At 40.5% G+C, this 15,672-nt stretch overlaps 1 protein-coding gene across 5 annotated transcripts in view; it reads right to left on the bottom strand.

The window, feature by feature from the left end:
* Positions 1 to 15,672, bottom strand: part of MRPL22 (mitochondrial ribosomal protein L22) — a 38,488-nt gene that overhangs the window by 20,583 nt on the left and 2,233 nt on the right. Inside the window, exon 1 of one of the 5 annotated variants that reach the window (XM_070793901.1) lies at positions 483 to 3,152. The exons of the other annotated variants lie outside the window; for them this stretch is intronic. Within the exon in view, the coding sequence (XP_070650002.1) occupies positions 483 to 523 (41 nt within the window). The 5' untranslated portion in view covers positions 524 to 3,152. Of the gene's footprint in view, positions 1 to 482; positions 3,153 to 15,672 lie in introns of those variants that run through there. 5 annotated transcript variants of the gene reach the window in all.

The raw sequence follows: 15,672 nt of genomic DNA, 5'->3' as shown, positions 1-15,672 counted from the left end.
GGGACAAGTATTTCTAGTTGGAGACCCTCCTGATGGTTAATACAAACACAATGCTGAGGCTTCAAAAAGTTTACCGCAGCCCAGGAATAGTTTCCATTTTAAAAAACAAGTCATAAAATAATCCTGCCACAAAGCAACAAGACACTTGGGATCCCATGGCCACATAAACTGGGAAGGCAGGCATTATCCATGGCTGCCAGATACTGACCAGCCCAAGACCCAATTTCTGTAGGGCCCTAGAGAACCACGATTGTTCCCTGCTACCCACACAACCCTTCCTGGGGGTGTGGTACCTTCCACAGGCCAGGTTTCTGCAGCAAGCCCCAAAGACAAAGCTTGGCAGAGGCTGTGGCAGCCAACTCTCTTTGAAGCCCCATCTCTCTTTGTCCTTCCCAACAGGATGTCATACTTCTTCAATGACACAACGCCTCTATGGGAGTCTTAGCCAGACCTTAGGAAATAAAGTGTGTCTGTGGGGTTACCTGATGGACCCTGTGGTCATCTGGATTGGCTCATGCTTCATAATTGTAGATGGTCATCTCATGTGAACAAAGCTCAGTCCATTCTCCTCTCAGGCCAATATAAAAGACCTTTGTGGTATCAGCTCCAAATTTTTTTGAAATATGAATTGAGAGATGACAGATATTTGAAAAATGAGAAATTTCTGTAGCATACTCTAATTCCCCTGTAAGATCCCAGTTCAGACTAAAGGTCTGATCTGGCTCCTTGTCTCTATCATCAAAGGACATCTGTGGAATGTTCCTGTACAGTCTCATCTCAGAGGGGTGTGAGTCATCATTGTCTCCCATTATAATGATGCCCTTGAGCTTGACATTGCCAGTACATGGAATATTTAACATAAGCTCTTCATCTGCATCACTTTCAACAAACTTGGAGCGGTCAGTCAGCTCCTCCCATGGCCTAAAGACGCCAGGGCCGCTGCCCTCATGGCTCTCCTTGAGGCACTGAGACTGCTCCAGGTCAAAGAGCAGGTACAGGCCGAAGGTCAGGCCGCGCTGCTAGGGAGGCTCCTCCCGTTTGGCGGCGCAGCAGCAGCCGTCCCCACTATGGCCATGCGAAAGGGCAACTCCACTGCCCGTGCGTCCCCTCAGCCTGCCGCTGCCGCCGCTCCCCACCACTCCTCTATAATCCTTTTAAAGTACTGGTGAATTTAGTTTGCTAAGAACTTGTTGAGGATTTTGCATCTGTGGTCATCAGGGATATTGGCCTGTAATTTTTTGTGTGTGGCACATTATTTGGTTTTGGTATCAGGATAATACTGGCCTCATAAAATGTGTTTGGAAGAATTCTGCCCTGTTCTATTTGGGGGGAGAGTTTGAGAAGGACTGATTTTAATTCTTTGAATGTTTGGTATAATTTACCAGGGAAGCCATCTGGTCCTGGACTTTTGTTTGTTGGAAAGTTTCTGATTACTGATTCAGTCTCCTTGCTAGTAATCAGTTTGCTCAGATTTTCTATTTCATTATGATTCAGCCTTATGCTTCCCAGGTGGCGCAGGGCTTGGTAAAGAATCCACCTGCCAAACCAGGAGACACAAGAGACGCAGGTCGATCCCTAGGTTGATAAGATCTCCTGCAGGAGGAAATAGCAATCCACTCCAGTGTTCTTGCCTGGAAAACTCCATGGAGGGAAGCCTGGTGGGCTACAGTCCATGGGGTTGCAAACAGTCCAACATGACAGCACACACACACACATAGATTCAACTCAGCCTGAGGTTACGCGTTTCTAGGAATTTATTCATCTCTTCTAAATTGTCCAATTTGCTGGCATATAATTATTCATAGTAGTCTCCTTTTTTTCAATATTTTTAAAGTTTATTTATTTATTTTGGCTGCACTGGGCCTTCACTGCTGTGCATGGGCCTTCTCTAGTTGCTGCAAGTGGGGGCTACTCATTAGCTGCAGTCCGTGGGCTTCTCACTGCAGTGGCCTCTCTTGGGCTCTGGGTACGCAGGCTTCAGTTGTTGCGGTGCATGGGCTTAGCTGCCCTGCAGCATGTGGACTCTACTGAACCAGGGATCAAGCCCATATCCGCTGCAGTGGTAGGCGGAGTCTTAACCACTGGACCACCAGGGGAGTCCCATAGTGGTCTCTTAAGATCCTTTGTATTTCTGTGGTATTACTGTCACATTTCTTCTTTTCATTTCTGGTTTTATATAATAAAGTCCTCTCTCTTTTTTCTTGTTGAGTCTAGCTAAAGGTTTGTCGGGTTTGGGGGATTTTTTTTTTTTAATCTTTTCAAATAATTAGCTCTTAGTTATCAGTATTTTCTCTTGTCTTTTTAGTGTCTAGTTCATTTGTTTCTGCTTTAATTTTTATTATTTCCTTCTTTCTGACTACTAACCTTGGGCTTCATTTGTTCTTCTAGTTCCTAGAGGTGTAGAGTTAGGCTGTTTCTTGGAAGATTTTTCTTATTTCTTGAGGTAGGCATTTATTGCTGTGAATTTCCCTCTTAGAGCTGCTTTTGCTGCATCCCATAAATTCTGGTATATTGCATTTCCATTTTTCTTAAGGTATTTCCTGACTACTTCTTTGACTCATTGGTTATTCAGTAACATATTATTTAATCTCCTATACCTCCTCCCATAGACACACTGAGTCTACAGCTACATATGGAACAATATCTTCTCTTAATTATAAATGTACTATTCTCAAAACAAAAACAAAAGAGGCACTTTAAATTCAAAGAAAGTCTATTTCTATTTTGTTATGTTTACTTTAAAATTATGACATATCATCATGTGTCACTTAAAAAAAATTCTGTTCCTTGATAAAGACTTATACCTGACAAATAAAAAATTAACTAATAAGATAATGCACATCACACAATACAGGTGGAGAGTCTTCATAAAACTGTAAACTGAGCACCATCAATTAACATTTAAGCAGCACTTCTGTGTCTTGTTTTGGCTATTGTATTTGTCAAACTTTAAAATACAGGCAATTAACATTTAAGCAGCACTTCTGTGTCTTGTTTTGGCTATTGTATTTGTCAAACTTTAAAATACAGGCAACAAAGTGTGTGTGTGTGACTATACAAAGAAAACAATTATGTATTTGAATATGTATTTATAACAAATCAACAATATCAGCACACATCTGCTGTAGATCTTTGAAGCAAAAATGTATTGTTACTAATAAATTTGAAATTAAAAGCAAAAAAAAAAAAAAACTAAAGGCTGGCTGGATGACAACACATCAGGTACACAAGAAGAAAATTATATCACAGCAGTAGGAGAGGTTGGCTCACAATCTTGTCATAAATCCCATGCCCACCATGGCAACCCATAACTGAGAGGGAACTCAACACTCAGAGCTTCTCTCTGAGAAATAAAGGGTTCAAACTCCACATCTGGCCCTGCAACTTTTAAGACACACACTTGAGAGATGAACCCCCAAAACACCTAATTTTGAAAACCAATTGAGCTCACGGCCTACAACCCACAAGCCGGAGACAATCAAAGAAACACCTCTTAAAGAGTCAAAATCAGAAACTCACTCACCCCAATGCTCAGCTCAGAGACAGCCAATTTCCACACTTACAATAAAGGAGGCTCACCTGCTTACATTAAAACTTCAGCCTGAGGATTTCCCCAGCAGTACCACGGTTAAAACCGAGGTCTCACTGCAGAGGGTTCAGAGGCTCAATCTCTGGTCAGGGAACTAAGATCCCACAAACTATGTGTTATGGCCAAAAGTAAATTTAAACGAACAAACAAACCAACCCTCAGCCTGAAGGGCAAGTTAACACACACATTTAGGAGCCTGCTGCAACACTCTCCAGGGAAGGAGCCTGGTAGGCACCATCTTTGCTCTCTCCTTTACCATGCTCCAGAGAACCAGTATCTATCTCCCAGAAGAGAGCCTTTATATGCATCTGGTACCCCAGGAGGTAACTCTTGATTGTCTGGCTCTGGAGGTCAGAGGAGCTTACATTCCTGTTCACATGGAACTGTAGTAATAGGTGTCGCCCAGAAAAGAGCTTATAACCCTGTCTGGCACCATGAATTTTATGACCGCTGCCAGGGGACACTTCTACATCACTTGGCTCTGGTAATCAGAGGCTTAAACTTACTTGTGGGTCCCTCAGGAATGTAACCAATGGCGAAAGAGTTCTTAAACAGTTGCCACCCCTGGGACACAGCAAGAGGCAACAGACCTTTGAGGTCTGTCTTTCTATGAAGGTGGCCTACTAGCTAACCATCCTAACTGGCCTGGAGGCAAGCTTCTAAGCAAACAATACATATCAAGGGGCTGACTGTAATCCTTTCCAAAGTTGGGGCTGGTGGTGGGGAGGTTGTAGACACTATCTTAGCACTCATCCTCTGCCAGGCTACAAAGCACCAGTGTCTCTGGAGGGGAGCTTTACACACGTCTGGTATAGCTTCTGCAGCTGACATCCAAGGGATGCCCCTTGATCATCTGGCCCTCATGGTCAGAGGGGCTTGTGTTCTGGGTCTCATGGGACTGTGGCCATTGGGGAAGGATGGTTCATGGCAGGCCACCATCCTCAGGTGACTGCACAGAAGCAGACCAAGGCACACTCCTCAGTCTTTTTATGGAGGAGACCACACTGCAGTCCTGGAACTTTTGATTGAGTGAAAAGCCTTAAGTCTGCAACACATTAGTAGCCTCTGAAGCAGCTCTCAAGAATGCAGGCTGGGGTCTTCCCTGGTTTCCAGTGGTTAAGACCTCATGCTTCCAATGCAGGAGGCACAGGTTTAATCTTTGGCTGGGGAACTAAAATACTACATGCCTTGCAGTGCAGCCAAGAAACAAAACAAAACAAAAAATAACGCAAGCTGTAGACATCAGCTTGGAGCCCTTTCTCTGCCTTACTCCAGCTTACCAATATCTTCCCAAAAAGAAGCTCATACACTCATCTGGAGAGAGTATCCTGATTTTTGCAACCACTGCCCAGAGGACAGATCTCCTGGCTCTGGGGGCCAACAGGGCTTACCTTTGTGGCCCCCCAGAACTGAATATATTTGCATACTTATAAATTTGCTGCCTGAGGGTCTAGCTTCCAGTCAGACTGAATCTAGGTGCTGAACTCCTCTTTGGAACACTATTCTCGGCACAACCTCAACAAATGGGAGCCATTTGCCACTTGTGCAAACACAGAAGTTTGAAAGACAAACAAAAGCTGTGGCAGGGATGAATGAAAAGTTTCACCTCCTACATGAGGCCACTCCTTCAAGACTGGGAGAAGTGGTTGTTTCTTCTACTGTATAGAAACCAACACAGAGAGTCAAGTGGAATGAAGACACAGAGGAATATGTTCCAAATGAGTTAACAAGATAAAAACCTCACAAAAAATTCTTAAGGAAACAGAGATAAGTAATTTACCTAATAAAGAGTTCAAATTAATGGTCAGCAAGATGCCCACTGAATTGGGAAGACAAATGGATGAAAAGAGTGAAAACTTCAACAAAGAGTGGAAAATATAAGAAAATATACAGTCCATGGATTTCTCCAGGCCAGAATACCAGCATGGACACCCCTTCCCTTCTCCAGGGAATCTTCTCAACCCAGGGATCAAACCCAGGTCTTCCACATTGCAGGCGGATTCTTTACCAGCTGAGCCATAGGGGAAGCCCAAGAATGCTGGAGTGGATAGCCTGTCCTTTCTCCAGGGGATCTTCCTGACCCAGGAATCGAACTGGGGTCTCCTGCACTGCAGGTGGATTCTTTACCAGCTGAACTACCAGGGAAGCAACAGAAGTCACAGAGCTGAAGAATTACTGCACTGAAAAATACACTTGAGGAATATCAACAACAAACTCAATGAAGCAGAAGAAAGAATCTGTCAACTTTAAGAAAAGGCAGTAGAACTCACCCAAGCACAGCAACAAAAGGAAAAAGAATAAACTTCCAACCAAGAATACTCTATCTGGCGAAGTTACCATTCAGAATTGAAGGAAAGACACCAGAAAACAGGGATAGCAGGAACCTACCTCAACATAATAAAGGCCATATACGACAAACTCCAAGCAAACATTTTTCTTAATGGTGAAAAACTAAAACTATTTCCTCTAAGATCAGGAACAAGACAAAGGTGCTCACTCTCACCACTATTATTCAATATAGCTTCACAAGTTTTAGCCACAGCAATCAGAGAAGAAAAAGAAATTAAATGAATCCAGATTGGAAAAGAGGAAGCGAAACTCTCACTGTTTGCAGATGATATGATTCTACACATAGAAATGCCTAAAGGAGCCACCAGAAAATTACTAGAGCTGATCAATGAATTTACAGTAAAGTTGTAGGATACAAAATTAAGAGAGAAATCCCTTGCATTCCTATACACTAACAACAAATAGTCAGAAAAAGAAATTAAGGAAACAATCCCATTTGCCACTGAAACAAAAAGAACAAAATTCCAAGGAATAAACCTACCTAAGGAGACAAAAGACCTGTATGCAGAAAACTGTAAGACACTGATGAAAGAAATCAAAGACGACACAGATGGAGAGACATACCATATCACTGGATTGGAAGAATCAATACTGTGCAAATGACTACACTACCCAAAGCAAGCTACAGATTCAACGCAATCCCTACCAAACTACCAACAGCATGTTTCAGAGAACTAGAACAAAAAATTTCACTATTTGTATGAAAACAAAAAGACTCCAAATACCCAAACAAACTAGACAAATAAGAAGGGAGCTGGAGGAATCAACCATCCTGATCTCAGACTATACTACAAAGCTATTGTCAGTCAAGACAGTATGGTATTGGCACAAAAACAGAAATACAGATCAACAGAACAAAATAGAAAGTCCAGAGATAAATACACATACCTATGGGTACCTTATCTTTGACTCGGGAGGCAAGAATATACAGTGGAGAAAAGAGAGCCTCTTCAATAAGTGGTGCTGGGAAAACTGGTCAACCTCATGTAGAAGAATGAAACTAGAACACTTCCTTACACCATACACAAAAATAAACTCAAACTGGATAAAAGACCTAAACGTAAGGCCAGACACTATAAAACTCTTAGAGGAAAACATAGGCAGTACACTCTTTGACATAAATCACAGCAATAACCTCTTTGACTCACCTCCCAGAGTAATGGAAATAAAAACAAAAATAAACAGTGGGACCTAATTAAGCTTAAAAGCTTCTGCACAGCAAAGCAAACTACAAACAAGACGAAAAGACAACCCTCAGAATGGGAGGAAATAAATGCCTGTGAAACAATTGAGCAAGGATTAATCTCCAAAATATATAAGCAGTTGATGCTGCTCAATACCAGAAAAACAAATAACCCAATCAAAAAATGGGTGTGAGAACTAAAGAGGCATTTCTCCAAAGAAGACATACAAATGGTCAACAAACACATGGAGAGATGTTCAACATCGTTCATTACTAGAGAAAAGGAAATGAGGTAACACATCACACCAGTCAGAATGGCCATCATCAAAAAATTTACAAACAATAAATGCTGGAGAAGGTGTGGAAAAAAAGGGAATCCTCTTGCACTGCTGGTGGGAATGTAAACTGATAGAGCCACTATGGAGAACAGTATGGAGATTCCTTAAAAACTATGAATAAAATTACCATATGACCCAGCAATCCCACTACTGGACATACACCATGAGGAAACCATAACTGAAAAAGACGCATGTAAGCCAATGTTCACTGTACCACTATTTACAATATCTAGGTTACAGAAGCAACCTAGATATCCATCGACAGATGAACGGATAAAGAGGTTGTGGTACATACATACAATGGAATATTATTCAGCCATAAAAAAGGAACACGGTTGAATCAGTTCTAATGAGGTAGATGAACACAGAACCTATTATACAGAGTGAAGAAAGTCAGAAAGAGAAAAATAAGTATCGTATGTTAACGCTACTAACGCTTTCTGGAATCTAGAAAAATGGTACTGATTAAGCTATTTTCAGGGCAGGAACAGAGATGCAAACATAGAGAATGGACTTTTGGACACAGGAGGAGAAGGTGAGGGTGGGACGAACTGAGAGAGTAGCAATGAAATATATACATTATCATATGTAGAAAAGCTAATGGAAAGTTGCTGCGTCACACAGGGAGCTCAACAAGGTCCTCTGACAACCTAGAGGGGTGGGATGGGGGTGGTGGGTGGTGAGGGAGTGGACATATGTATACTTATGACTGATTCACTTTGTTGTATGGCAGCAGCCAACACAATATTGTAAAGCAGCTGTCCTCCGATTAAAAGTAAAAGCAAAGAAAAAAACTGAAATACATATATGTAGACAATTGCTTCAAGAGAAAAAAAAAAGAACTGAAGGAGAGAGTTTTCTAGACAAGCAAAAGCTAAAGGGGTTCCTCATCACTAAACTGACTTTACAAGAAATAAGAAATGCTCAAGGAATTTCTTTAAGTGTGGACTACTATAACTTTAAAAGTATAAAAGTTATTTAACCACTGGAAATTTGAACACTGGACATTCAATACTTTTAAATAAGATACACGGTGAAATATTTATTGATGAAATAATAAACTATCTGGGATTTGTTTCAAAATATGATGGGGGAAAGCAAGGGCCAAAGAAAACACAAGAAAGGCCATGAGTTAATAGTGCTGGAGTTGGATGATGGGTTCATGTGGGATCACCATATTGTCTACTTTTCCTTGCATCTGGATATATTCAAATAACAACAAACTTTGGTGCTTCCCTGCTGCTCAGAATATAGTCCAAGCTCCTTAATAAGACATAGAAGGCCTCTCATACTCTAACCCCAAGCTGACCATCGTAGCTTATTTACCTTAAGGCACAGACATTCATTGTTCCCTGTACAAGCCACATACTTTTATATCTTTACACTTTTGCTCATTGTTCTCTCTTCCTTATCTCCTGAATGAAATGCATGTCCTGTTTTAAGTCCCAGCTCAAATGTCACCTCAATGTGAAGCATTGAGCACCTCAACGTGAACCTGATTCCTTGTTTGAGACAACCAAACCGCCGCCCCCCCCCCCGCCTTAATATTAATACTTTGTTCTTGCCAGCTGTACAACAATGAGTTGGACTACTCCTGAACTATTAATAAGATGACTGCAAAACAATGAGTTCCTGCAGTAAGTGTATCAATTTAAGCATCTCAAGGGCACGTCTGACATCCTTTGTATTTCAGCACCAAGGACAGTATCTGGCACATTCATACTGAGTGAAAATTAATCTACACTTAAATATTCAAAGTTGTTGTACACTGGCAGACTCTCACACAATATATGCAATTAGATTATACACTTGGTAAAGTCTTTGCTTTTAATTCTCAAACCATTCAGGCTAAAGAATTTTAAAAATGTATTCTTCTAGTGGCTCATTTCTCCTACTCTACCTCAAGTTCACTGATCAGTGCCATCGAACCTAACAAAATCTGTACCTTTGCCATCCACCTTTAGGTTCCACTATTTTAACTGAAAAGCACAAAACTAGGACACATGACGTTAGAGGACAGAATTTTCTAATAAAATTATAAGCCAGGTGATGAGGGCAGACTATAGAATCCAGCAGACCTGGATCTAAATCCTACCTCTAATCCTAGGTGAATGGCCTTGGGGAAGTGACATAACTTTCGAGGCCTCCGTTTTCTCATCAGTAAATGAGTAATAATCATCATCTCATAGGCTTTGTTTTGGCTGCACTGTGCAGCATGTGGCATCTTAGTTCCCCAACCAGGTGTTGAACCCACAGCCCCTGCAGTGGAAGCACAGAGTCTTAACTACTGGACTGCCAGGGAAGTCCCCCCTCATAGGCTTCCTGAAATGGAAAGTCGCTCAGTCATGTCCAACTCTTTGCAATCCCATTGACTGTACAGTCCATGGAACTATCCTGGCCAGAATACTGGAGTGGGTAGCCTATTCCCTTCTCCAGGGGATCTTCCCAACCCTGGGATTGAACTCAGGTCTCCCACACAGCAGGCAGATTCTTTACCAGCTGAGTCACAAGGGAAGCCCAAGAATACTGGAGTGGGTAGCCTATCCCTTTTCCATGGGATCCTCCTGATCTAGGAATCGAACCAAGGTCTCCTGCATTGCAGACAGATTCTGCACCAGCTGAGCTACCAGGGAAGCCCATAGGCTTCTTAAGGAGCTCAAATGAGATACTTTAAGTAAAATATTTAATCTGACACATTAATGAGGCTCAATAAATTTCAGATATTATTACTTTTAGAATGAGAAGAACAATACCTACTTCATTCTGTTGGCAGTAGATAAATAATTAACATACAACACCCCACAAAGTCTAGCACATGATATACACCAGTACCTAGTATTAATTTTTAATTAGGCCCTCTGAACAATTCATCTCTTCTGTTCTCAATAAGTAAATAAATAAACACTTTGGAGATTTAAAAAAAAAAAAAACACTTTGAACTGCAAACTTCACATTACACAATTTCAAACCTCCTCTCATGTTTATAATCATGGTCAAATTTGTTTCTATGAAGCTGTGATTCATGAGCCCTAAGTTAGGCAATTTTTTTTATCTATGAGAAGAGGAATTGGTGTACTTCATCTCCAGGGTATCTCTGAACCTTAATCTTCTCTAATCTCATGCCTAACAGCAGGATTTCAGAAATATGAATGGCTTGGCTTCTATTTAAAAAACAAACAAAACTGAAAGGCAACCAGGATCACCTTTTATCACTTTGAAATTCATACATCACTACTGATATTTACTCTATCTTTTCATTTACTAGGAAACCCACATCCCTTTACCTTCACTGTTATCTCTGTAACTTCAGTGAAGGAAGGTAGGCATGAACTACCAGTCTAGAGTGTTCATACACAAAACATACACACAGGTTCCCACAGTACAGTGAGACTGCCAGAACTCAAGCAGAAAGTGGATGGTATGCTGGAACTACCATATGAATTTCCCTACTCTCATCATTCTGGTGTTTTATACCTACCAGTACTGAAGGATTAAGTTTAAGTAGCACTTTTCAAATCCTGCCCATAGTCATTTGGCATTGAAAAGTAGTTCAGCATTGAAAAGTAGCAGATCCAAGCCAAATTTTAGGATTAAGAGTTAAATCAAATAAGAGTATCTGAAACTTTATAAAGTCACAATTTGACAGAATGAATACTTCCTCTTTGTTACTCAAAGTTTATTTAGAAATTTAATACAAGGTATACCTAAGTCCCAAGTGAAGATAATACTGGCCTCCAGCTCAATCTTAGGAGAATCACGTTATTAGATGCAACAAGGTAAAAAAAATTCTTTGTTCCAAATTTACTTTAGAGAACATCAAATTAATTCCACACTTGAGACTGAATAAAAGAACATACTCTCTCCTGACTCAATTAAAATCTAAAAGGGCTGAAGTGATATATATATATATATATATATACACACATATATTCTCAGGCACGCCTGCATGCTAAGTCACTTCAGTCATGTCTCTTTGAGACCCTATGGACTGTAGCCCACCAGGCTCCTCAGTTCATGGGATTCTCCAGGCAAAAATACTGGAGTGGGTTCCCACGCCCGCCTCCAGGGGATCTTCCTGACCCAGGGATCCAATCTGCATCTCCTGCGTTACAGGCAGTTTCTTTACTGCTGAGCAACTGGGGAAGCCCTGTATATTCTCATAACTCAATATAATTTTACTGTGTGAAAATCAAGGACAAGCAATCAAGGAAACAGGAATTTAGCAACAAAAAAAAGTGAAACCAACGTTGGGCTTGGTATCTTCATATCTTCAAACTTCATATCTCTTCCTTGTTAATTAAACCTCCAGTATCTCCTCCCTCATCCTTAGTCTCAGCTGATAACTGTGCTTCTTCACTGAGATAAACAATCAGAAGAGAACATCTACAAGCTCCCACCACCTAATCTACATACGTACCAGCATCCGTATCCATACACACTTACGACTATACCTTCACTTACTACTATAATTCAAGTCTATGCACTAACCAGGAGCAATATCATCCCCTGCTCCCTAGATCCCATTCCTTCTCACCTACTCAAGAGCACTGCTCCCACAATTCTTTCTTCCCCCTTTAAATCATCAATTTTTCTTCTCTATTGGAACATTCCCATCAGCAAACAAATATATTCTAGTATCTATCAAAACAAACTGTCCCCAACCAACTTCCTCGAACTACTCAAGCAAAACTCCTTGAATGAGTTACCTAAATTCCTTGTCTCTCATTCCAGCCCTACCATTCACCCTTAATCACCCTCTCTCCAATCGTGACACCAACACTGCTTTATTAAAGTCATTGAAGATATCTGTGTTGTAAAACCCAGTGGACAACTCTCACCCAGAATGATTTAAGTATCTCTGGTAAAAGGGATCTGACTACTCAACGATTCCAACTCTGGGGGGGGGGGGGTTCCTCACACCACCACCAAGCAACACTCACATCAGTTGGGAGTCCTACAATTCAATTCTGACACCCTCTACCCTTTATAGGCCTTCTCCCATAAAACCACCATCCACTTCAGATACCAATTACAAGCCCAAGTTGCTACCTGTGCTTCTGACCAACTGCCTATATAAATCAAAAGGTTCTCATGACCCCCTTTTTGGGTTTGCTAAAGCAGCTTATAAGATTCAGGAAACCTACTTAATCACTAGATTACTGACTTTTTACAAAAGATTGAACCCCCTTTTGTCTTCTTATGGAGGCCTCATTACATAGGCAGGATTAACTCATTCACTGGCCATTGGTAACTGATTCAACCTCCACTCCTTCCCCCATCCCTGGATACCAGGAAGTGGTACAACTGAAAGTCCCACCCCTCCATTCATGCTTGATTCCCCTGGCAACCACCACCCCGTCTTCAGTGCCTTCCCAAACTCACCTCATTAATAAAAACCCTGTGGAAAGGGGCTTGTCAGGAATAACAAGAGACCCATTTCACTTTATGCCTCTGAAGTCATAAACTGAGACGAAACACCAAAGATGATGACAAAAGAAGCTCCCAAATCTATGGCTCAGGAAATTCCAAAGGTTTTGGGAGCTATAAGCCAGAACCATGGACAAGCCTCAAATAATGGTCAATTTTTCTTTTTTCAAAAGTAAATGCAAGCACACACTTGACTTCTATTTGACTCCTTTTAACTCAAACATTAAAATGCTGCTGCTGCTGCTAAGTCGCTTCAGTCATGTCCAACTCTGTGCGACCCGATAAGACGGCAGCCCACCAGGCTCCCCCGTCCCTGGGATTCTCCAGGCAAGAACACCGGAGTGGGTTGCCATTTCCTTCTCCAATGCATGAAAGTGAAAAGTGAAAGTGAAGTCGCTCAGTCGTGTCCAGCTCTTCTCGACCGCATGGACTGCAGCCCACCAGGCTCCTCCGTCCATGGGATTTTCCAGGCAAGAGTACTGGAGTGGGGTGCCATTGCCTTCTCCGAAATAAAAGGTAATTAAACTGTACCATTTCAATCATAGTTTGTGGTTCATGGGACCTTTGTCACTTTTCGGAAACACAACCTGAATTGATTAGGAGTAAGTACCATAGTGTATACAATTCACTTTCAAACGATTGAGGGGAAAAAAAGCATATATATTTATAGAGAGCTAAAATTATGAGTTCAGCTGATGAGTACAGCTGAAGGACATTGTAATATTCTTTTAACTTTCCTATAGAATTGAAATTTTTCAAAATTGAGGGAAATATTTCATCCATTAGCACAAGGGCCACTGCCCATACCACCAATCATCACTGTGTAGTTACATACATAATTGTGTACCATTATTGTGCTTTTGTTTGGTTATCATGTCCCAATGCAAAGATTCCTACACTAAGGATGAGGAAATTACAAGTCAAACTATGAATACTATATGCATTTTTCTGGGAACATGTTTTGTGGCTTTCATCAGACTCTCAAAGAAGCCTGTGACTCAAATTTAAGAATCACTGACCTAAAGGGCAAGGAATCGCAACTCCCTCAGGTCATAGGTTAAGATTAATTAAAAGAGCACAAGTCGACATGGTAGCCATATCTGCTGGTCATAGCTATCAGAACACTGACAGCATAGATACATTAAAAATGAGAGATAATTTCTCTAGGTAAAGGTGCACTTGAAAACATGTGCGTTATTTTCAAATATCTTTTGATACTGATTTCTAACATAATTCCACAGTGATGAGAACAGACTCTGTATGATTTCAACACCTTTAGACCATAAAATATTTGCACCTTGTTTTATGTCCCTGAATATGATCCAGTGTCTCCTAGTCTATGGGAACTTGAATAGAATTTTTATCCTACTGTTGTGTGAAAATTATATAAGTCTTAATTACGTTGAATTGATTTATGGTTCTTTTCAGGTCTACTATATCCTTCTACTTTTCTGTATATTCATTCTATTAATTTTTGAGCATTTGATATTGAAGCTCCAAGTAAAACTGTTAATTTATCTACTTAAAAAATAACTGTAATAAATAGTGGAACTATAGGCAACTCTGTTCTGTATTTTCCAAGTCTCCTGTAAATGTGTTATCATACTTTAATAATTAAAAAAATAAAAAAGAGGGGAAAAAAAGAATTAAAAAAAAAAAGTAGGGCTGATGGATGAAGTAGATAACCTCATCTAAGAGTGTTGAGTACCCACTGATTGATTCTAGCATTAAATATGATTCCTCTCAAACAACTTCACAGCAGTATCATCTCCAACACATTTTCACAGTGCCATGCACTATAAGACACTTTACGTATTAAGTCTCTTAATTCTCACAACCATCCTTGAAGTTAAATATTATCCTCATTCTTTGATATGAGGAAAAACTGAAACTGAATCTCAGAGAAGTTAAGCAAATGACCCGAGGCTATAGCACTTGTGCCTGACAGAACCTGATATCCAGTTCTATCGCCTGAAGTCCAGTGTTTCTCAAATCTGTCACAATGCATCATTCTTCCACCAAATTGCTGATTCATAGTATTTCCAACTTGATTTTCTTGTGGAGAATTTTAACATATGTACACCTTAGTAATTAGTGCCTTCAAACTTTTACACCGGCTCTTCTATTTTTAAAACACCAAACCATACTCTTCACTCTTTAAATTTTAACGTCACTTCTTCCAGAAGGACTCCCCTGATAAACCCCTTAGGGGCTCATCACTCTTGTCCCTCCCATGTGTGATACAGCACTATTTTAAGCCAGAGAATTTTTTGTTTAGATCCTAGATTTGCCATGTAACCTTCAGTAAGTCACAAAATTTCCCAAATGCATGCATCACTAAAATGGGAGACTTAAAATTTAAAGGCTGGAAATTGTCCATCTGCTACCAAATACAACCTATAGAAAAGTATTTGATGAGCAACATTTTTAAATCCAGTTCAGAGTCTTTACAGGAGGAAATGCACTCAACTGACTGCCACCAGCCCTACCACTCTTTACAACCACGTCTCTATAGTTCATTTCTATTATCTGTCTGGCATTTGGTATGCAATGGGGTTTCCAACCACTGGATTATTATCAGTTATACCTTTTCTATTTCGTTTCCATGTGGTCATTTCCCCACTATAAAGTCCAAAATGCAGATTCCTAAATTATGTGACTTCAAAACTAGAAAGAGTTACCTAGCAAAATCCAACCTTCCTGTATCACACAGATGAAAAGACTGAAGCCAAAGTGCTTTAGTTACTTGCTCAGAGGTTCCCAATACAAGTCAATGTGGGACAATT

The sequence above is a fragment of the Bos indicus genome, chromosome 7 (assembly GCF_029378745.1).
Source record: "Bos indicus isolate NIAB-ARS_2022 breed Sahiwal x Tharparkar chromosome 7, NIAB-ARS_B.indTharparkar_mat_pri_1.0, whole genome shotgun sequence".
In the NCBI taxonomy this organism is placed as follows: domain Eukaryota; kingdom Metazoa; phylum Chordata; class Mammalia; order Artiodactyla; family Bovidae; genus Bos; species Bos indicus.
The sequence above is the reverse complement of the archived record's forward strand: the minus strand, read 5'-3'. Positions and strand labels throughout refer to the sequence as shown.